Source organism: Dermacentor andersoni, chromosome 1, assembly GCF_023375885.2.
Source record: "Dermacentor andersoni chromosome 1, qqDerAnde1_hic_scaffold, whole genome shotgun sequence".
Classification (NCBI taxonomy): domain Eukaryota; kingdom Metazoa; phylum Arthropoda; class Arachnida; order Ixodida; family Ixodidae; genus Dermacentor; species Dermacentor andersoni.
Window position 1 is genome coordinate 214,629,504 of NC_092814.1, and position 23,203 is coordinate 214,652,706.

General features: G+C 42.7%; 2 protein-coding genes across 3 annotated transcripts in view; one reads left to right on the forward strand and one right to left on the reverse strand.

Moving 5' to 3' along the window:
* Window positions 1-18,500, reverse strand: part of LOC126548121 (solute carrier family 25 member 16-like) — a 42,334-nt gene extending 23,834 nt beyond the window's left edge. The window contains exons 1-5 of the mRNA XM_050196236.3: window positions 18,300-18,500; window positions 8,653-8,745; window positions 8,413-8,546; window positions 7,087-7,150; window positions 6,363-6,484 (exon numbers count right to left, since the gene is read on the reverse strand). Coding sequence (XP_050052193.1) covers window positions 6,363-6,484; window positions 7,087-7,150; window positions 8,413-8,546; window positions 8,653-8,745; window positions 18,300-18,360 — 474 coding nt within the window. The 5' untranslated portion in view covers window positions 18,361-18,500. The remainder of the gene's footprint in view (window positions 1-6,362; window positions 6,485-7,086; window positions 7,151-8,412; window positions 8,547-8,652; window positions 8,746-18,299) is intronic.
* A 993-nt stretch (window positions 18,501-19,493) lies between these two features.
* The window catches only part of LOC126548115 (cell division cycle 7-related protein kinase-like), a 28,162-nt gene continuing 24,452 nt past the window's right edge, over window positions 19,494-23,203 (forward strand). The window contains exons 1-4 of one of the 2 annotated variants that reach the window (XM_050196227.3): window positions 19,494-19,684; window positions 19,934-20,081; window positions 20,443-20,535; window positions 20,600-20,732. In XM_050196227.3, the coding sequence (XP_050052184.1) occupies window positions 19,946-20,081; window positions 20,443-20,535; window positions 20,600-20,732 (362 nt within the window). In that variant the 5' untranslated portion in view covers window positions 19,494-19,684; window positions 19,934-19,945. The remainder of the gene's footprint in view (window positions 19,685-19,933; window positions 20,082-20,442; window positions 20,536-20,599; window positions 20,733-23,203) is intronic. The other variant, XM_055063571.2, reaches the window with a different exon arrangement.

Sequence of the window (23,203 nt, forward strand, 5' to 3'; positions counted from 1 at the left end):
TCTGAAGTAAATAAGTTTTCGTGCCGCGATTACTGGGTTATTAGCTACTTATTAAAGGAGAAAAAAACCAGATCAAAATTTTTTGTGTCAGTACTACTTTAAATTACTTAGACAATATCACAGCTACATTCAATTTCTTGAATGCATGCATTAAATATGTATTAACAGTGCAAAATCAACAAAACATGAGCCAGGTGTACCTTGTCTACTATTTGTATGACTTCTTGTGCATGTCAATCTCTCTTCAAATCTGTATCACACACAGCATTTTAAACTACTTAAGCTACTCCAAAGCCCTCTTTATCCACCATTCTCCTTCTTAGCCAACTAGTGATCAAATAATTTACACAAGGTAAAAACAGAAGCTGAAATGGTTTATGGCAACATTTTCAGTTCAGACCAGTTCTTATCTCAGCTGGTATTTGATGAAAACTAGGAATTCACCATGAAGCAGTTAGATTTGTTGGTCTCACTCTTTTCTGCATAAGCACTTTCATTAGCACTGCCAGGTGAAAATATCCAACCAGTCGAACTCAGTCAACTGTCCCGGTTTGCACTGGCTGCTTTTTTTTGCTAGTTCTAAATGGTTTTCACTGGCTAGAAATGCCAATGGGACTATTCAGCTACATCAATTAAGTATTTTCATCAGGGCAGCTCAATCAGCAATACACATTCTTTCTTTTTTTAGTTTTGAAGAATGTTTGCTGCAAAGCATAAAAGCAGATGGCTTTATGCATTTCAATACTGGGTTTCGCAAACAGCTCTGTGCTAGAGCTTTCTTTACAGTGGAGCTGTTAGAACCTCGCTGGGTTTCTCTTGACGTGTGAAGCTTCGCCGAGCTGGGGGAGGGAGAGCTGAGAGAGAGTGAAAGCAAAGGAAAAAATTGGTTTGTTTGATTCAGAAAAAGGTGCATGGCATCACAAAGGAAAAGGTGCAGGGGGTGCCAGTTACGGTGTGCCGGGCTGCACTCACTCACTCACTCCAAGGTTCAAGGGTGCACAGCAGCGGCAGCACCTTGGCTTGCACCCTGTTCAATCGAGCACGGGAGTGCAGGGTGCACCACTGCACCTCAGAGCATCGAAGGCCTAGGTGCAGTGCACCGTGAATAGGTGCAGATGGTGCAGAGAAACTTGGCTGTATCAAATAGACCTAATAGCATCGCGCAACATAGCGACACGGCGAGGGTGGATGCAGCCTAGCGGGGGAGGAGCGGCCTGCACATGAGCGAGGAATGCGGCCGCATGCATGCCCTCTCCTGTGGCACGCGATGCAGGGGTATCAGGCAAGGGAGGAGGGGCGTTCTTCTCCGGTGGCTGCTAGGGTGCCTCGATGTCATCCTTGCCTGCCGCTCCGTACAGAGTGGAGACAACTGCGGCATCTACTATGGCGTTGGCCATGCGAATCGCGGACACCATAGTAGATGCCTTTGGCGGACGCCATGGGGACGCGTTGCCTGCACTCTTGTGTCTTGTGTGCGGTTTGGCTCTACTTTACTGGCCTTCCCACAGCTCCACTGGTCTCTGGTGTTTGCGATAGCAGAGCCATGCATAATTTTTTTATGCTAGTCGGTCACTCATTATCACAGTTTCTGTCAGCTATCACAAACAACTAATGACTTGTTTGTGGTTTTACCTGTGCACTCTCTTAACTTATGCTCGTGCTGTGCCTCATTTTATCATCATGTGGACACTTGAGGCAAGATTGTGCCATCCCCCCCCCCCCTCCCCTGCTGTGTAGACCCAACATCAAAGGTACATGTGCAGCCTGCATTCAAAGTGCTGGAGGTCACGTGTTCTAGTGCTGGCACAAAGGTGAAAAAAAGGGTGAGCTAAGTGAGAGCGAGAACTTAAGGCAAAAAGGCTGGTGCCTTGTTTATAAGCATGTTATGTTTCCAAAGACATGAGCAGTGTGCAGTCTGTTTGCAAAACAGCAAAGCAAATTTGACATATTGCTGCACTCCACTCAATCAGCTCAGCAGTAGGGTCAGGGTAATGTTCCGTCTACCACTATTGGCATGAAATTTCTGCACATACAGAATAGCATTCCTGCTGAGCAGCTGTGTATAAACATTGGTCTGAACAGAATGAACACTAAATGCCAAGCTAAATCTACCAACTTCCATTCAGCACTAACAAACATTGATGGTTTTCTTCCATCTCATTTCGTGTGCCATCAATATGCAACGTCTGCAACACACCACTGGCTGTGTTCGCAATCACACCATTGTTGGCATGCCTGGTAGCTGCCACCGCACTGTTTCTGCTATGCACCATGAGCTTAATCGCACCAACATTTTGCCATTGTGTTAGAACATCACCTGAAGAGCTCGAGCACCACAGCCATTTGCCCTTCAAGCAAAACGAACAAATATTTTAAAGCCGAGTTGCTGTGGTCTATTGTTTGATTTTTTGGCTCTTAGAGACTTTATAATGTATCTTAAAGGGCCCCTCACCAGGCCCCATAGCAAATTTTGGTTATATGCTGGAAGTTGATATGTGTCCTGTAGGGAGCGTTCTGCCGCAAAAATTTTTCAAGTCAGCTCATTAACAGCCGAGATATAAATATTTCAGTGCCGAGAACTCATGATTTCAGCAGGCGGGCTCCACTGCATAGCGCGACTCCCTCTCCACTCGCCCTGTCTAGCCTTCACAAGCGAAATTCCTTCCCTGCGTTCTCCCATGCCGGACCTCAAGGATCGCATGACACATACGTCATGGGCCCCGCCTTCACTTTTTTTTTTATTTTTTCTTTCGGCGATGCGCATTTCCGCTGGCGGCGTTGCGCGAGAGGTGTTATTTCGCGCAGTGCACGATTTTGCACGCTGTGCACAAGGACACATGACTAGCGGTATAATTCAGTGCCACACGAATACTGAGGATGAACAAGCGGATCGCAGAGCATGATCACGCGCCGGAACACGGTAGAAAATGGCGTAGTTTTGGGTACCTGTGCACGTGACCGCTAGACCGTGGGAACAAGCAGACGAAGCGGAAGTACACCTCTCTTACTTCTGTGCAAAGTAAACAAAAAACACACAGACATTCCGTTTGTGTGTTTTATTATTTCTCTAAACTTCAATTTGTCAATTCAAGCAACAGATCACACAAATAGCAGATGGTGTCTTGAATAATTCTCGAAGTCACATGTCACCACGAGCGACGTCACACTGCGGACTTGAGTACGTAGGCGCAGGGACGCGAGTATGCCATCCTCTGGCTTGGAGCGTGGCGGCCGCGAGGAGAAGAAAAAACGGCATTCAGTTTGAAATTTCAGATCTTTCTGCGGCGCGTAGTGATGCAATACTTTGCAGATACGATCATTATTGCTCAATGTATGCTCAGCGCTTGTCAGCTCAAAATGGCCAGACCTGGTGAGGGGCCCTTTAAATCCACATTCTGCAGTGAATTTATTTATAGCTGAAGTTTAGCGTACGTTTGCAAGATTATTTCAGTTAAACTACTATTAAAATGATTGCAGTTTGCTCTAGTTATATGAAAACAACCAAAATGTTTGCCATTACATGCAAGCACATGAAATGATTCGTGTACTTATGCAGTCATTGTGGATATCACCAGCCAGAAGCTACATATAAAGGGGCCCCGAAGCACTTTCTGACTAATCATAGAATGGCCTCACTATTAAAGGATGTCTCATGAATCTCATGCGACAAAAAATTTTTGAATTCTTCAAGTATAAATAAAGTTATCGCACCAATGCGTGGCTTTCTCTCTCTTTTCTTCTTCACTAGCGTTGAAAGCCACACAGGGGAAAGGCCAAGGTGCCAAAGCGCCACCCAAATGTCTTGGTAGTGAATGGTTCATCATGGCACCCCGTGGCAGCCACGGTATAGTACTGCACTATACAGCACACCGCTGCTATCTCAGACATGCAGCAAACACAGCTATGTGCAAACGCCACACATAGACCGGCAGTGCAAAGATGAAATGATTTTTCTGTCTTTTTGAAATTGTAGACATATATGCGTTTCATTTATTCAACTCAAAATTAGCAATTATGTATTGCTGAGAATGTTCTTTGGATCACGAAATCAGTCAATCGCTATTGGTGTGTCCAGCTGCTTGTGATGGTGTTGCATGACGACAGTGTGGAAGCATGAGCAAGCGATCTTTCACTGTTTTCGACATGATTGTGAACTCCCTGCTGCATGTAGTGCAATAATATTTAGCTCACATGTTCACTGCAGCATCTTGTACAAATCAGCAATGTTTTCTAATTCTGTTCATAAAGTGTTTCAGGGCCCTAAGGGGACAATAAAGAGAAATGCGATTTTTGTTGTGTTAGAAAATTACCCGTGCACAATACCAAAAAAGAAACTCTTACTGTGCGAGGACACTAGGTATGCCAGAAAAGATGCAAAATCGAAAGATGGGTGCAACAATGCCTATAAATACCTGCACCAGATCGCCACGACATCATAGATTTTGACTCAATTTGCTCAGTCCTACTTAAATTTTTACTGGTAAAAAATGGACTAGATCACATTCTAAAAGAGCCAAGCACTAAACTTAGGAAATTTTAAAAGCTTTTACTGAACTACAGCTGCTGAAATACGAATGAATGCTTTGCAATCTGCGACGTCACGCTGATGTACCGGCGCTGGGATTACGGCGCGAAATAGTGTATATTACAATCTTTTATGGTTTAGCAGTGCAAGCTTAATATGCTCAACTTTTTTGGGGAGGGAGGGGAGGGGGTTGAGATGCTCTGTTAACATCTTGTTGCTACGTTGCTTGGCAAACCTGATCTTGTACTGTATATACTCCCTCCTGCTTAGGCCAGAGTTATGGCTAACTGTATTTTTAAATGATATCAACAAATTTAGGTTTCTTGAATAATACTTGATCAATCTAAACTGATTCAGTATTTCACTTTAGTGTTCCTTTAATTTACATGTACTGTCCTATAGCTGGCTAAGTTCGTAAAACTTGGAAGGAAACTGGCTCAAATGCAAGCAGAATGAACAAATACAGTCGAACTCTCTTATAACGATAGCGGTTTTAACAATATATCTGTTATAACAATGGGAAGTTGCTGCACCGTCAACTTTTGTATGTTTTCCATGGTGAAATAACCCGCTTACTACAGTGCCCCAAAGCTGCATTATCGGCTGTAACGAAGTCTGGCTGCTGGGTGTCCGTGCTGAAAGGTAGTGAAATGCGAAATCCTTGAAAAGAAAAAAAGAAAACGAGAAATTTGAGCCACTGAATGATGGCCCGCTGCCCCAACGGCCACCACGCGCTCATTTTCCAGCCTTCTCCTTGCGTCTCTCTCCCGTCACCCTTCCACCCCTCCAAACAAGAATGAAGAATGGGCAGCGTCCATAGCTCTAATTCGTGCCACCCTCTGAAACACGAATGGACCGCACCAACTGCGCTGCTCCCAAATTGCTCGCTGGCTCCTAATTCAGTGCAGTTCTGCAAACAGCTTAATCGCTCGCATTCATCTTTGTTGGTTGCATCGAAATCATTCCTGGCCATGCGATTTCTCAGCCTCGTTTAACTCACCGCCGAAATGGAAGATAGCCGATCTGCCCGCTGATCATTGGCAATGCACAACATTGCAGGTGGAAAGAAAGCGCACGGCTATAGATTTGGAAACTACGTGCTTCTAACCAATGAGGCGATCATCGCAAACATGCTTGCATCAAATAGCGGCGGTGACAACTGCAGTTATGATGTGGTAGGGCAGGCAGCCTCAACGTTGTCCTCACAGGTGGCCCGGCAGATGATTCAGTATATCCGGTGCTTCATTTTCACGAGGAACCTTCCGCTTCACTACGTGGAGCACCTGGATGCCTTGGAGAAGGATGTCGACAAGCTTCGCGTAAAGCACGCAAGGCTGATGGACATAGGGTTTTCTCATGCAAGCCAGTGAGAAGCATGTGGCGAGATACTTGAGGCAATCTCGCCGCAGCATTTCTTACGGATTTCTCAAGCTGACAGGCTGCCGCGGCAACCTTCTCGAATGTTTTAAAAGGCCCCTTTTGGGGCCACCAAAGCGATGCCTTGGCAGAGCTCGCATATCGCTCGCCACCCAAGACCCCTTCTTTGCAGTTATGGCAATGCCATTCTTTAAGATCGACAGTTGCGGCTTATCACATGTGATCGGAGTGCCCAGGAAGCAGTTTAAAACAAGTGAGCACAATCAGCAGCTGGGTGGAGGGGCACCGTCCTCTCCGCCATTATAGCTTTCTCACAGAAGCTCTGCCATCCCCCTATTTTGATTTTTTCATGCAACCCAGTTATAACAATTATTGGTTATAACAGTGGAATTTTTGTGGCACTTGAATATTGGTATAAGTAGGTTCGACTGTACACAATAGAAAGAAAATCAGGACATACCGTCTTAACAATGGACGTCACAACATGAAAGATTCCATTGTAGATGTGATGGCCATTGACTTGAAATGCTAGTCTTGCCCTGACCATGTCCAACGGGTAAGTAGTCACTGCAGCAGTCACACCTGTGCATACCATTGGGAAGACTTGCAACCAAAGCTTCCAGCATAAGTGCACACAACTCTGAAGGCTAAGGAGCTGCTGCAAGAGTGAGATAGGTACTACCTGAATTGTACGTTGCACTGCTATCTTTTAAGAGTAACATTTGACTGTAAGAAAGAATTAAGCCAGAAGGTTCAGTCTTACCAGTAAAAATTTTTACCTGTCAGTGTATACGAACACAGATAGGTAGCAATAGTTTGTACATACAAATACAACTATATTACAGCCCACATATGCCTCTTAGTACCTCCTGGCACTGTGCCCATAATTCCCTCAAACATTCACTTTCAGCTAAATTTATTGCGAATTATTGAGAAAACACCAGATGACAAGGATCATTGTGCAATAGCCTAACACCCCAGTGAGGGCATAATTGTGCCTATAACTGCATCCTTGCACAACCAACTTAGTCAATTCATTCTACTTTTCCCACCACTGAGACAGCATCCTTACTTTGTTGACACCTTCAGAATGCCAACTGGGACAGCTAAAATTAACCACACACACGTAAAGAAATGAATTGCTAACATTAGTCTCCTTAATGCATCATAATTACTGCACAGACCTGCACATGAACCAGCCACAAACTTGCTTGCATGGGAAGTATTTTCAAAGGTGTTCCGTATAACCTGAAAAGAATTTTAAGGCATGGTCATGAAGGCTTAAGGATGAGGTGAAAATGTATAAAGAGGTAAGAGCTGCATGAAACATTCTTGGATTTGACTATGCCTTTTACATGCAGCAAGAACCATTTGGCATAGGCTGAATGCCATTTGTACAAGACAAGAGGCACTTAACTATATAGCTAGCAGTCCTATAGATCTTCTCGTGACATTTCCCATAGATTGCTCTATTTTACAGATAATATAAAATTAAAGCTCTTAAAACAAGAATGATTGAACATTTACAAAACGATGCAGTTTTATGAAGTGAAACGAAACATGAAAGATGTTCCAAACTGTCACAAAAATAATTCTGCGAGTTCTGGATTGACATAAGACAGTTTTAGTTTGACATATTTAGCGCAATAGTAGGCTTAGTGGAATAGCAGGATCGAAATGCACATGGGCATAATAACCCATATAGCATACGCACACTTTTTTTTTCACATTTAAGGTTACAGTCTTTGCGTGGTTTACGTAAAACATGGCGGTGGTCCCGGACGCCTGCTTTGAACTTAATTTGGCATTGCTATTGTAGAATTTACCTCGTTCAAAGCAAATGACTGTGTAAACATCTATCACTTAGCCTCGGGCCTCTTCGACGACAGAGCATTGTAGGTAATGCTGCGGAGTTTTTCAGAGCGCTTCTCATTTCTACTCGCGTCGAAGCCTAATGAGTGAAACTTCTGGGTTTGCAGCGTCACGTATCGACAAAGTTGGGATATAGGCGCGATGGCATATGGCCTCCGAGATCGGTACGCCACAGAGGTCATGGTTGACAGCTTGTACCGATTTCGCCACGTACAAATAAAATATGCTCCCGGCTTTTATTGCGCTACCTATCGAACATTTCGGACGCACACGCAAAGCATGGTGAATAGATAGAATCACTTAGGTGCACTATGTATGCAAAATTTAAAGCGTAATAGAATAGTGTCCCGCATGTAAACTATGCTATCATGCTATACTAAAACTTGCTTCCTGCAAAGTTAGTTTGCGGAACGGTAACACTATTTCTCTTAGCCCAGCTATTACCATAATGTTAAACTGAAACTGCCTATAGACAAAGCATTCTTGCGATTGTAAACATTAGAAAGTTCCACTGCTAGTGAAATATGTACTAAAGATGAAATAAAGCAGGAAAGAGGTATCTTTAAAACTACAAATATTGAAGTGCACACAAAACACCTGTAACAACACATAGCCGAACAAAGGGGAGAGAAACTTACTCGTTTGTATGCTTCAAATGAAAGAAACTGTACGGCAGCATAGGGAAAAATACGGACCATCTGTGCTCCATTGCCTTTGTATAGCCCAAGGAATTGCTCTTTCTGCACTATGCCCTTGAGGCCAGAGAATACACCTGCATTTTCATATACATTTTGAAAGAGACTTAGCAAGCAGTTAGCAAGCCACCTTCTGCTTACAATAAATTAAGATTAGAGAATCAAATCAAGTGTACATCATACCATAATGCTTGTAGTGGCATTGGTGACCCTGAAGAAGTATCTTGATTCTGTCCAGTGGAGCTACTGTTGTCTTGGCACACATGCCGGCCACACCTGAAATGTTACAAAAGATTATTAGAAAAAGAAAAGAAAGAAATTGATTTCAGCGTGATTATAAAAAGATAGAAAGGCCTTTGGCCTCACGACTGCCTCATGCTGACGAGTGGGAAATTTTATTACTGAAACATTTCTTACATTTATGAACTTCATTTCCAATGCTCTCATACAGCATGATATATCCTACTGGGACCCAAAGACAAATCAGGGACATAATCAGTTTTCAAGTACATGGCGATCTTTTTAAGATCTCCATGTATTTGGAGAAGGTAATTCTGTTTGCTTGTGTTTGTTACAGTAAATACTGTTTTTTGCCAAAACACAAACGAAGATGAGCAATAACATGGTGGCTTGGCATGTCAATGCTACATAGTACTGTATTTTCATGTCATATTGTGGTATACGAAAGGCTCCATTTGAAGCACTCCACAAATTGCAGGATATTATGCTTGTGAGCGTAGCTGATGCAAGTACAAGAGCATAAAATATTCAAAGCATTTCTACGTGAACCTGAATGGTGATGAATAGGCTAAAAACAGAGCATTTGCAGAGGGTAAACTGAACTTAGGCACCTCTGAAAGTTGTACTCGAGGCAAATTTATTTGTATAGACCGTCACCAAGTATGTCTAGAAGAATGACAGCTGCTGTTACACCCATCCTACAGGCACATTAATAAGCTTTAGGGGTGTCTGCGCTATGAAATAAATGTAGAAATTACAAGTTTTGTAAGATATTAGTACTACCCCATAGATTCTGAAAATTAAAGCACAATATTGCTATTATACAGGGTGTCACAGATAATTTGAGCCAAAAATTTAAAAATGAAAGGAGCGTCGGAAGCGAATTGAACTGAACACATACTATTCGCAATAGCCTATAGTAACTCGGACAATTTTGTTTTACGCATAACTCACTCATTAAGTTTAATTACCCAACTTTTTAATTCTTGGCTGAGGACCCCAAGTATGATACGCAGACTTGTAGAGCACCTTCAGAAACCACCAATTAAGTTGTTTCCTTTATGATATGTCTCACGTAGTCCTTTTTTCTGGGTTGCAAAGAAAGCCTGCAAAATATAAAAGAAGGCATGTGACTGAGCGTTTGTGCAGTGGTATCGTGCTGATCTCCAGCGTGCATTCGGTGAACAAGGTCGGCTCCCATTGGATGACAGTGAAAATGCATGCTACTGGCCTAGCGCTACCGATGAGATAAAGGACGCCCTGGTACTTCCTCATCGCCAGTCACAATGCAGCCAACCTTGTTCACCAAATGCATGCTTGAGAGCAGCACAATACCACTGCACAAACGCTCAGTCACATGCCTTTTTTATATTTTGCGGGCTTTCTTTGCAACCCAGAAAAAAGGACTACGTGAGACATATCGTAAAGGAAACAACTTGATCGGTGGTTTCTGAAGGTGCTCTACAAATCTGCATATAATACTTGGGGTCCTCAAGCATTATTAAAAAGTTGGGTAATTAAACTTAATTAGTGAGTTATGGGGAAAACAAAAAATTGAGTTACTATAGGCTATTGTGAATAGTTTGCGTTTGGTTCAATTCACTTGTGACATGCCTTTCATTTTAATATTCTTGGCTCAAATTATGTGGGGCACTATGTATAACCCCCTTTCTTCTCGTTCATTACATAACGAGGGTCTCGAATCCAGCTACATTGATGCCTTCAGGTCGCATAAGTGGGTTTATTGACCAGTTGCCTTCACTCAAAAAGATTAGATCACGTTCTCGTGACGGCTGCGGCAGAAAGGACGTTCCACGTCCGCCGCCAAGGTCTGCGAGTGGTGGCGCTGGCTAACACTCTCTGGGTTCTACTAAGACACATAAATACCCAAGAAAGTGGATGGGAAAACAGCACCGCTGTAGCTCAATTGGTAGAGCATCGCACGCGAAATGCGAAGGTTGTGGGTTCGGTTCCCACCTGCAGCAAGTTGTTTTTTCATCCACTTTAATTTCCATTAATTTATCGTTTCTTTATTTCATTTATTAAGCACAAGTAATTTCCCCTATGTTGTCCTTGGTGTCAGTGTTTGTTGGCTTCTTATGATATGACTAATAAAAATCGGGCCCCTCGGTTAACCCCCTTTCTTCTTGTTCACCCTGTATAATAGCAATTTTGTGCTTTAATTTTCAGAATTCATGGGGTGGTACTAATATCTTAGAAAACTTGTCATTTTTACATTTATTTCACAGCGCAGACACCCCTAAAGGTTATCGACATGCCAATAGGATGGGTGTAACAGCAGCTGTCATTCTTCAAGACATACTTGGCGACGGTCTATACAAATAAACTCACTTCAAGTACAACTTTAAGAGGGGGCCAAAGTTCAGGTTACCCTCTGCAAAAGCTCTGTTTTTAGCCTATTTATCACTATTAAGGTTCATAGAAATGCTGTGAATATTTTATGCTCTTGTACTTACACCAGCTATATGTACATCAGCTACATCAGTTACATTGTACTACCCAGCTGGCAATATTCTTTCTAGAATTCAAAATTATTGAGGTCTTATACTGAGTTGTCCACAACCTCTTCTTGTGCTGTGTGCACAATTGTGCTATGTTGGCATGCACATCAAAAGCAAAAAGCACTCATGAAAATTATATTTAAAATGTGGTGCACACATCTTGACCCACTTGTGATTGAACCTGTGCTACAAGTTTGAATAAGAAGTGTACATTGCTTTACTAAAACAATTAATGTTGAAGGTATACCATGTTTGCCACCACAGTGTCAGTTCGTCTTCATGTAGTAGGTCATTTAATTCATTGTTTTTGACAGCAACAACTGGCATATTACTCAAATGGCTGGACAGGTGCTTTTCAAGTATGCTAGCCTCTAAATAGTTCATGTTCTCATATCTTATGTTCCTGTAGAGAGTACTCGCATGAAATTCACAATCTGTAAACTTGAGAAAACTTAAAGAATTATTCTTAATCCATTCTGCTGCTGTATGCAATTAATGATTCTGAAGATTGAAGAAACGTGGTGAAACTAAATTTTCAATGGAAAGAATTAATTGGTGCCTGAAGGGGACAAGAAAATATTTTTTTGGTAAGACTGAAATAGAGCACTGCACGAGCTCGGGCTGACCTAAACGCCCAGGCCCAGCCCGGGCCATCCGAAGCATTTTATGGCAGGCCCTGACCAGGTCTGGGCTTGAAGTCGCATGCCTGGGCCGGACTCGGGCCCACTCATTAAAGGGCCAAAGTCATGACTTCGAGCACACACAAACATTATGCATTGCATGGTCTAAGACATTCTGTGCCAAGCTGAAGTGACACGTTTAAAAAGCTGGCTCTTTTAGTATATATTAGCAAAGAAAAAAAAACATGAAGTTCAAATTTCTTTTTTTTTTCCACAAAAATTAACATTGTTTTCTCGTGAGGAAAAATAAATTACACAAAGAACCATCCTTCAAACCACTTCCCTGTTACCGCTTTTACAATTGTACTATTACTACTCTCGATACAATATTATTTTAACACTAACGCAAGGGGCATCTCTTCCTACTTGTGCATTTATTTTACGCTGTATGCTCGTGAATTTGCTTATTTCTATGTATATACATATATATTTGCAAGCTAACTGACCTCACAGAACCAAATCGTACGATCATGGTGCACACCAGCGGAAAAATAACAGCACAGGCAATGGGCTTGATCACCAATGTTCCCATGAGAGAAACAAAGATTGTCTTTTATTGCTCATACACTGCAGCTGATTAGACCCCGAGATGGTGAAGCTGACACATAAGGCACAATATGCAAGTAAAAAAAAATATGTTTCCTACTCGCAGGCCGGGCATGGTCATGCACTAGTGGGCCTTGGCTAAGCTTAGTAATGAATGCCTGGGACCGGGCTTGGAACCACGGGCCCAGGCTAAGAAATCAGGCTTGTGCACTGCTCTACTTTGAATTACCTGCTTTAAGTGTAAGTAGGGGTGGACAAATATTTGAAGTTTTGAATACAAATTGAATATTACACACTAAATATTCATATTTGAAAAAGGAACTATTTGGTAGCTTTTAATATTTCAAACTAACCAAATATTTTGCAACTTTTAAAGTCTTGTTACTGTTCACCCTTTGCTTAAAGTATCGCAAATTACCAGAAGTGAAACAATGACATCAGTTTTCGAAGGAATGCAGAAACAAAATGGATAATTTATGTTTGTTTTCGGTTACGCAGTGGAAGCTATGGCAGTTTGCGAGTTCCGCTTGATTATTATTTAATGTTTCGGACAGTCTTGTCGTGTACCAGTTATCATTTGGGCTATGACCAGTGATGCTCTTCTAGCAACGGGGCCTTTTATATGTGTCTATGGCACATAGACCCTTCAGCAGCTTAATATTTTTTCTTGAAAATACTTACTACAGCTGAGCTTTTATACGCTAGGTTCTGGCGGTTTGTGTGTAGGTAAAAAAAGATGGCAGCCACCCCAGAGCGAAAAGAGCTAAAGCATAAAGCAAAAGCGTATTGCCGGGTATGCCCCAGCTGTGTTTAACCACGAGAAGTGTCAAAACATATTGTGATAAAAAGAATATTGCAACAAAAAAAGTAAGATCGGAATAGACACTGTTTAGTACAAATTGCAGTTTCATGCCCACAACCATGTAACCTTATCTCAGTTTCTTTCCACCTGTGCAATGGGTAGGTCGAGTGCCGCGAGGACTGTGGAAGAACAGCGCACCTACAAAGAACACCGTCATGAACAGAAGCGGGAATGTGTGCTGTGACTGCGGGCACCATGTAATCGGGATCAAGATTGTGCCGTAAACGCCAAGCGTATGCACCTTTGGTTGGATCACCCCTACCGACTCCGCTCCCATAGCAATTGTGGGTGATGTCAACATGAACGTGTCTTGGCCAGACAAAGTGGTTTGTGGCATTTCTCTTGTAAAGGTTCGGTATTCAATGTTACACAAACATCAGTGTGCCCACAACGTGTCATTGGTAATGTATAGATCTCACATTGAACAAGAACCTTTTCAGTGTCGCCACAGACCCACTGGCCATATATCATAGTGATGATAAAGCCATAGTCACCTTGGTGACCAAATAATAAATTAAAAAAAGGAAACAAAAGAAGGTTAAAGTAATGAAAGCGTGGAGTATGCAATTTAATAAAACCAGAAAAAAGTTGTGATAAAACGAAATTCATTGTGGTATGTGTCTTATATTGTATCAATATATTTATTATCAACATATTTATCGCCATACATACAGCTCAGCTGGTAATCCACCTTCACAAAGTGGAATGGCTCTGAATTTTTTCTGTCGGCAACCATTTATACAGCGTTTTGCTAAAGCTACGTTTCATACAACAGCCGTTCATCTTGAAAAACTTGTTTGCAAACCGGCTGTAAAAATCTTGGTTTTTACGAAGTTTTAATGACATGAATCTCGGTAGATATCTTCCAACATATTTACGTAAGCGGCCTGTATTCCTTGATTACGTAATACCTCTATGACTGCTGGTATCTCTAGTGAATCAAATGCCTTTTTGTAATCTATGAAAGCCATATAGAGAGGTTGATTGTACTCTGCAGATGCAGATTTCTCAATTACCTGATTAATTACATGAATGTGATCCATTGTAGAGTACTCTTCCTGAAGCCAGCCTGTTCCCTTGGTTGGCTAAAGTCCAGTGTTGCCCTTATTCTATTGCAAATTATCTTGGTGAATATTTTAGATAATACTAGGAGTAAGCTAATGGGCCTATAATTTTTCAATTCTTTAACTTCTCCCTTTTTGTGGATTAGTATAATGTCTGCATTCTTCCAATTTTCTGGGACCCTTGCAGTCAATAGACACTTCGTATAGAGAGCCGCCAGTTTTCCAAGCATCATGTCTCCTCCATCTTTGATTAAATCGACTGTTACTCCATCTTCTCCTGCCGCTCTTCGCCGTTTCATGTCTTCCAAGGCCCTTCTGACCTCATCGCTAATTATAGCAGTTTCTGTATTCTGTTCATTACTTCTTCGAATGAAGATATCCTGACTCTTCTGGGTACTGTACAGGTCAGTATAGAATTCTTCCGCTGCTTTTACTACAGCTTCGAGATTGCCTACGATATTACCCTGCTTATCTTTCAGTGCATACACCTTGGTTTGTCCTATGCCGTTTTCTTCTCATTTATTTCAGGCTGAGTCATTTTTTACGGCTCCTTCAGTCTTTCTCACGTTATAGTTTCGAATATCACTTATTCTTGCCTTGTTGATCAGTTTTGACAGTTTCAAAAATTCTATCTGATCTATTGAGTTGGACATTCATTCTTTGTCGCTTCTTTATTAGGTCCTTTGTTAGTTGGGAGAGCTTGCCTACTGGTTGCCTTAGTGCCTTGCCTCCCACTTCCTCTGAAGCCAGCCTAGTTACGGTTTCATTCATTACCTCTATGTCATCTTCATCTCTGTGTTCTAAGGCTGCATATTTGTTTGCAAGTACCAGCCTAAATTTTTCTGCTTTTACCCTTAGTGCCTCTAAGTTGACCTGTTTCTTTTTGACCAATTTTACTCTTTCTCTCTTCAAATTGAGGTGAATCTTAGCCCTCACTAACCTCTGATCACTGAACTTTACCCTACCTATCACTTCTACATCCTGCACTATGCTGGGATTGGAAGAAAGCATGAAATCAATTTCATTTCTTGTTTCACCGTTAGGGCTTATCCAGGACCACTTTCTGTTGCTACGCTTCCTGAAAAAGGTGTTCATTATTCGCAGCTTATTTCTTCCTGTGAATTCTACCAGCATCTCTCCTCTAGCGTTTCTAGAATTGACGCCATAGCTCTCAATTGCTTGTTCACCAGCCTGCTTTTTCCCAACTTTTGCAATGAAGTCGCCCATTACTGCAGTATAGCGAGTTTGCACTTTTTGCATCACTTATTCAACATCTTCATAAAACTGTTCTATTTTTTCATCATCGTGACTGGAGGTTGGAGTGTAGCTTTGTACTACCTTTATTCTATACCTCCTATTCAGCTTTATTACGACTACTGCTACCCTCTCATTAATGCTGTAGAATTCGTCAACGTTGCCTACTATGTCCTTATGGATTAGGAATCCTAACCCGTATTGCTTCTTATCTGGGAGACCTCTATAGCAGAGGACATGGCCATTAGCCAGCACTGTATATGCCTCACCAGCTCTAATCTCACTAAGGACAATGATATCCCAAACAATGTCTGATAGTTCCTCAAAGGGTCCTGCTAAGGTAGCCTCATTCAACAGAGTTTGGGTGTTAAAGGTTGCCAGGGTCATTTTCCATTGGCGGCCTATCCGGGTCCAGAGATTCTTAGAACCCTAGGGAGCGTTACAGGTCTGACCACTGCCTTGGTCAGGTGCTCTGCAGCTGCTGGGGACTGAGGGCTATGGGTTAACTGTAGGAATCACGAGGGAGGGAGTGGCCGAGTGCTGCACCAGAGAGGCCAATTCCCGTTTTGATGAGGAAGTATCTTTGCTGAAGCTTAGTGGGCCTTCCTACCTTCCCACTCACTCTCTGCATCTTTTGCCGGTGTCAGGCGTCACTCCAAGCCTGCATATGTAGTGCACTGGAGGAGGTGGAATTCAAGCTCACCATCATCAGATTAAAAATAAAATCATAGAAGGATTCGAACTTCCAACTATGGCAACCGAGCATCCGACATAGTTCAGTTAATTGGATAATCCTGTAGGCGGTGAGGGTAGTTGCTTCCTTCTTGCCTACCATAATGGGAAAGATAAATAGCCACTTTCATTCAGATAGAGGATGTTGATGATATGTGGCATTAACAGTGCAAGGGCCAGGTCTGGCCAAAGAGTGCCATATTCTGATAGATGATGGAGGTACTATGAATAACCTGGACAACCATCAGGCACAAAGAAAACATTAGGAAGTAAACATGAGCTCTGCACCCATCAGGTAAATTTGTGTGACATTGCTGCCTCTTTTTGAGCAGCTGCAGATGCAAACGGCCCAGTAGTCTTCTACATCATGGACACAGGTGCTGTGTGCACTCTGCAATGCCAATTGTTTGATGCTATTCAAATAGCAGGTTCAATTTGTACATGTCAGAACATGTAGTGAATGGTGGAGTAGCCAGTAGCATTTGTTTGTTTTTGGGTGAGCTTTGACATGCCTGACCTTCGTGAAGAACATGAGCAGTGAAAAACTGGAGTTGCAGAAATTTTTGCAAGGTTATAAGGGCGTCTTGTGGTGGATGAATTACGTTACGTTTTTTTGTTATGGGATCATGACTGTACAAGTGTAGAGACAAGCAAGCCTGCAGCCATAAAACATTAAGCATTTTATCTTGTCACACTGAGCGACTAAAGTGCTTTCAATTACATGCACCACGAGTTATGACGCATATGCTCAAGGGAAGTAGTGTGCTGCCTTATTCACAGGCAATTTGTGACGGCTATGTGGAACATAATTTCCATCAGGCAGTCACGATAACCGCCATGCATGACTAGATATGCATATGTTCATTTTGGAAACACCATTTTGCTTTGCACAGTATGTATAAACCTTGTTTATGCAGACAGTGTGGGCAGCCTGAACACCACTACAGGCAATTTGTCATGGCTATGTGGAACATAATTTTCATCGGGCAGTCCCGATAACCACCATGCATGACTAGCTAGATATGCATATGCTCATTTCGGAAACACCATTTTGCTTTGCACATTACGTATAAACCTCGTTTACGCATACAGTGCGGGCGGTCTGAAGGTCTGAACACCATCTGTTATATGCCTCTATTTATGCCGTTTCCCAATGCAGTCACACATGCACGTGCGCGAAAGATTTGTTAGCTGACTGACGAATGAGCACTAGCTCTGCACGTGTGCAAAAATGAAGCGCAGTGGCCTTCATTCTAACTCGCGCGCTGTGTTTATGGTGCACTAATAGATCCTAAACAAGAAAAAGTACTTTAGGTAAATATGCCCTACAGGTGGCAAGAACGTATGTGAAGAAACAAAAAAGAAAGAGGAGCTACTTGCAAGGTTGCGCGCTTACATGATCAAAATATCGACTGTGCCTGGATATTAGAAGGTCAATGACATGTACTGTTTATTTATGTCATCCGGGAAAATGGCTGCGCGCGTTGACCAGCTGAATGCGGAGTCTGTGAGACTATGGAGTTTTGCGGAGACTAGTGTAGTCTGCGCGTCTCGCAAGCAACATCAATAATGGCGACATGCACATGTCCGACGCTTTAGTTTGACTTAGGTGACAAAAAATACAAGGAGGCACTGAAGCCCACTGGCATGCTAACACAAAATGTAGTCAGTGGTTTAGCGAACGCACAGTCAGGTGCCTAGCAAGCGAGATACCGGGTCGTCTACATTCTCCACAATAGGCACGCAATTCTAGCACACATTCTAGCTGCCTGGCCCACTGAGCGCCCGCAGGAATTTCGGCAGAGCGAACGGGGTCAATGTTACTTTTCAGGTAAGGCCGTGAACTTGACGTCCGAGGCCGCGCCGCCGTAAAACATGCAGCATGCAGTAAACTTGTCGCACTTCTTACGAAACTAAATATAATACTTACCACCAGCAAAGAAAGACTTGAGCAAGAAGTTTGGAGAACGCAACTCTGTTTTGTCGGACATCGCAGCTGAGCAGTGGATCTGATGTTCAACACAAAGCGAATACTCAGGAAAGAACGATAAAATGCATCTCTGACCGAATGAGAGAGGCTGTTAAATGCTGCAGGCCAGGCTGGCCACACCACTCGGCGCGTCTGCTACTTCCTTCAGCTGCTTATGCGCCATCTATAGGCGATGTCCAAATGCCCAAACGACAGTCCCCTAAAGGAACAAATACAGATCTCAAAGGACATGTTTTTACTGGCAAAGGGCGGCGGAAAAGATTGCGGCAGGCACGTCATAGATGTCAGGTTTCGAACACATTCCATATACAAATTTATAGTAACTACTACGTATAAACTATTCACATATTTATCTTCACTAAACAGAAAGCGGCGTAAATAAGTATCAATAGGTGATGTCCAAAGCTCGACATGTACATAATCGTCATCCGCCTTGCTTGCGTTTCCTTTCTTGAAAACGCCGCGCCCGCTACTTTCCTGTCGGGAATGCTATCAATGGCTATCATGTTGATAACGCGCATGCCGTTCGTTACTGGAAAGTGCCGGGCTCGCAGCGTTAAAGAAAGGAAACGCATCAAGGCAGATTACGATTATCGTTGTGTGGCAGAAGGGGCACTCCAAAGGGTGTAAGCTCTTCTTAGAATGTATTATGCTGATAACGCGCATGCCGTTCGTTACTGGAAAGTACCGGGCTCGCAGCGTTAAAGAAAAGAAACGTATCAACGCGTGCCGTTTGTTACTGGAAAGTACCGGGCTCGCAGCGTTAGAGAACGGAAACGCATCAAGGCAGATGATGATTATCGTTGTGTGGCAGAAGGGGCACTCCAAAGGGTGTAAACTTTGCCACACAACGATAATCGTGATCTGTCTTGCCCGCATTTCCTTTCTTTAACGTTGCGAGCCCGGTACTTACAAGTCACGAACAGCAAACGCGTTATCAGCATGACAGAGCATTCTCGAGAGGAAAATAATGAGCACGGTGTTTTCAAGAAAGTAAATGCGGGCAAGACAGATGACGATTATCGTTGTGTGGCAAATATACACCCAGAGAGTGCAAACTTTTTTTAGAGTGTAGCCACTTTTGCTTGCCGACATTAGGCAACACTGGTTGGTGCGGTTGCCGCACGGTTGCCGTAGTTGGCGGCAGTTTGGCAGTTGGCGGAGGTTGGCGGCGTTGACGGCGGCTGTGCCGGTGGACGGGTGAAAGGGGGTTGTCGTATTTGGCGGGACTTTTATTGCTCTGGAATGTAAAAGTTCTTCAACCAAAATTTGCCGAGTCTACGAGTAGCCATAACGACTGGCAGCCAAGAAAAATCGAAGGCAAGGTGCACATCTTGTGTTTATTAGAAGAAACTCGTTATTAGAACGTGTTGAAGAAACTGTCGAGGTGGAGTACGCGTTGTCAGCCATGGGGGCGATTTTGTGCTAGATGAGTGCGACCCTTCGGGAGTACCATCAAACTGCTCAATTCTCGGCATGCTTTTGTTGTCTTGAAATGATCTTGGAGGAATTCTCTGTGCTGACTGCGCTCGCTGCATTGTGTTCAGAATTGCTTCGTAATTTTTTTCCTACAGGTTAAAAAAAAAATGGCTGTGCAAGTGCTCACACCTTTTGAGAAAGTTGCCGTGGAACAGGAGTACTGTAGACAACTCGGAGGTCTGGTAAAGACGCTGCACTCGGCGAGAGCTTCATCAAGCGTTATGCTTAGCGCCAACACCGCAAGTAAGCTCTTTCAAGAATTGGGCAGCTTATACGAAAGCTTACTTGACCTGACAGTTTTGGAGCATTCTAACTACTATGTTGTGAAGGTTTTGAATGTTACACTGTTGGAAGAAGCAAATTATTTCTTGCATCTGGCGGAGTCAAAAACTACGATTGCGTATGCCAGGCAGAAATACCAAGCTACGATGATGTTGGCCTGGCTAGCGGGTTGTCTAGAAAGCCGTCAAGCGGCCCTGTAGTCTCTTCTGGCATTTTTCAGGGAATCCAGGCTTTTATACCGGTAGTAGGTGCGGCAGCGCCACGAATAGAACTTTTGCTTTCACTATGTAAAAGAGCCATTCTAATAAAAAAAATTGTTCAGTTTCTGCAGATTGCAACGATGACAGTGTTTGCTTGTACTCCTACATTCCACAAGTTCAGAAACATTTCATTTTGGATGGCAAGATTGGTGAAGGTACGTACTGCAGCAGTAAATGATTATAGTGCAACCTGACAAATAAAATGCCTGCTGTTTGCAGGTACATTCAGTCATGTCTACAAAGCAAGACTGAAGTCAAGTGCAGTGCACATGGAATTCGCCATTAAATTTTTAATTCCTACGAGTCACCCTTCTCGAATTGCAAATGAACTACAGTGCCTCAGACTAATTGGGTAAGAGAATAAAGTTGTAGCATTACTTTTCCAAGCCATCTTCAATTCCACCAGTGCTGGTGTAGTGGCATGTATTGTGTTATGCATTCCCGGTCTTAAGCAAGGTAACAGTAAATGTGCCCTTTCTTTAGCCAGTGGTGTCGAGGTGAGGAAAGGTATGCTTTGCTAATAGCGTAACACAGTATTGATGCAGCGTCAAGAGTTTCTGCGAAACAGTTTTTACCTCTAATGTGGTAGCTGGGATGTCAGTGCAAGCAATAGAGGAGGTTTTGTTTCCTTCCTCCAGGGTGTAAGCTATCTATTTGTAAATGTGCTATTTGCTCATGTAAGCCACTTGTGTGCTCTGGGACATTTCCCTTGTTATTTTGCCGTTTGGTTACTGTCAGCATGAACATGTTGCATTCACTTACATTCATATTTCTAAAGGATGCACTTGCATGCTTTTTATTTATATCTATAAAACACTGCATGCTTGTATGGCAGTATAATTGCTGTTGAATTTTTAGCAGTCAAGAGACCATGTTCCTAACACTTGTGTAGTCGCTGCTCCTGCTTACACTTTCTGTTGGTCACATGTAAAATTGGTGCTATCTCATTGAATTTGCTATTTAGCTATTGAGTCACAGCTATCACAAGTACAACTTTGAATTGCCTGCTGTTTGTTAGTTCACTGCCACTTTTTATATATACTTTGTTCACTTCTACTATATAATGTTTTTTTGAAGCGCAACAGGTAATGCACAGTAATAGAGTGAAAAAAAAAAAAGGTAGACGAGACAGGTTCTCCAATTGTGCATTAGCTGTTGCACTTCAAAAAAAGATTCTGTGTTGAGCACCGACCAACTAGCCCAACTTGCCATCTTGTTTCACTTGTGCTGGGTTGGTTTTCTTGCAGCTGTTTTGCACATTATAAACTTGGCACACAACTGGCAGATACCTGTAAATATGTTAACCCCATAAATATAGACTTTATTGAGCAGAATGTTCTACTGGCAGTGTAGTAAATTTGTGAATGTATCCTGGGCACGAGCAAACATTTTTAGGTGCAGTGAAAATGGCTGAGGTGTGAAAACTGTTCTGAGCTTTGTGTATACAGCCTATGTGTACAATGTTTTCATTGCACTCATGATTTGCAAGGTTGTTTTTCTTTTTTCTCAACTCGGCCCGTTTTGTGCTAGTGTTTAAGTGGGGTAATGTAGGTTTGAATTGGTATAGGTAGCTTGCATTAACGTCATTGTAGCCACCGTGTTGGTACACCAGTGTGATAAGAACCTGTGTAAACAGTAATAAACATGAGCACAGTAGGGCACATTCCTAGTGAGGAAACTACATTGTGCCAGGGTTCTTCTGTGGTTCTGGCACAGATCGCTGCACCTCTATCATTATGAAGCAGGTTACTGTTAAGTTTATTTCCCTAAAGGCTCCCATTTCAGGGGGTGTTACATAAGGGGTGGGATTATATTTCGAATAACAAAAAACAAAAAGCGAAGATTATTTAGCATTGAAGAGGATAGTTACGCGTTCTTGAAAAGTAGATGATGTAGCAATGGAGACGATGTCATAGGGTGGGCTGTTTCAGTCTGTAGCTGCTCTAAAAAATAATGAAGCAGAAAATGTAGTAGTGTGCTATGGCAGACGGGCTACTTGAAATGGATGACTTGTGCGGTAGGATATGCGTGCTGTGGCTGTAATATACAGTGTTTGATTGAGAGAAGAATAAAAAAACTTGTGAAAAAGGGTGAGGCTAGCAATGTGGTGACAATAGGAAGGGACGGTAGTCCGGATTGTGCTTTCAAAGATGAAATACTGTCGTATGAATATGAGGAATGAACGAATTGGGCGGCATGATTTTGAATGGCTTCCACTGCTGTGATTAGATACGCTTGATGCGGGCTCCAGATGGCAGCTGCATATTCTAATTTGGGTCTTGCAAGGGCTTTATACGCGAGCAATTTAACGTGTGGCGGGGCAAGGCGAAGGTGGTGCTTTAGAATACAGTGTGTTTTGTTTGATGCTGAACTGATGTTACTGATATGGGGGCGCCATGATAAATTGGAAGAGAGGGTGACTCTTAGATATTTATATGATTGTACTAGTTCAATCGATGTGTTAGAAATTCGATAATTGGAGCGATGGGGATTGTGATGGCGAGAGAACATGAGTTTACATTTGGTAGGATTGAGGGATTGTTGGTAGTGCGTATGGTGCACTGATGTCATCATGACTGCCATGTTGGAATACCAGCACTGTGAGAAGCTGCATCTGACGTTGCGTGATAACTACTTCCAGTAGCCAAGAAACCATGAAAGCTGCAGATCACCAGTTGCATTGCCTGCATGATTTCTATACTTGTGGAGTGATCATCATTCTTAGTTTTGCTTTGGCTGCAGCATGCAACTCCACTGTTAATTTGCTGATATCTGCAACATTGCGGTGCTTTTTATTTTTGACCATCTGAACAGTATGTCACA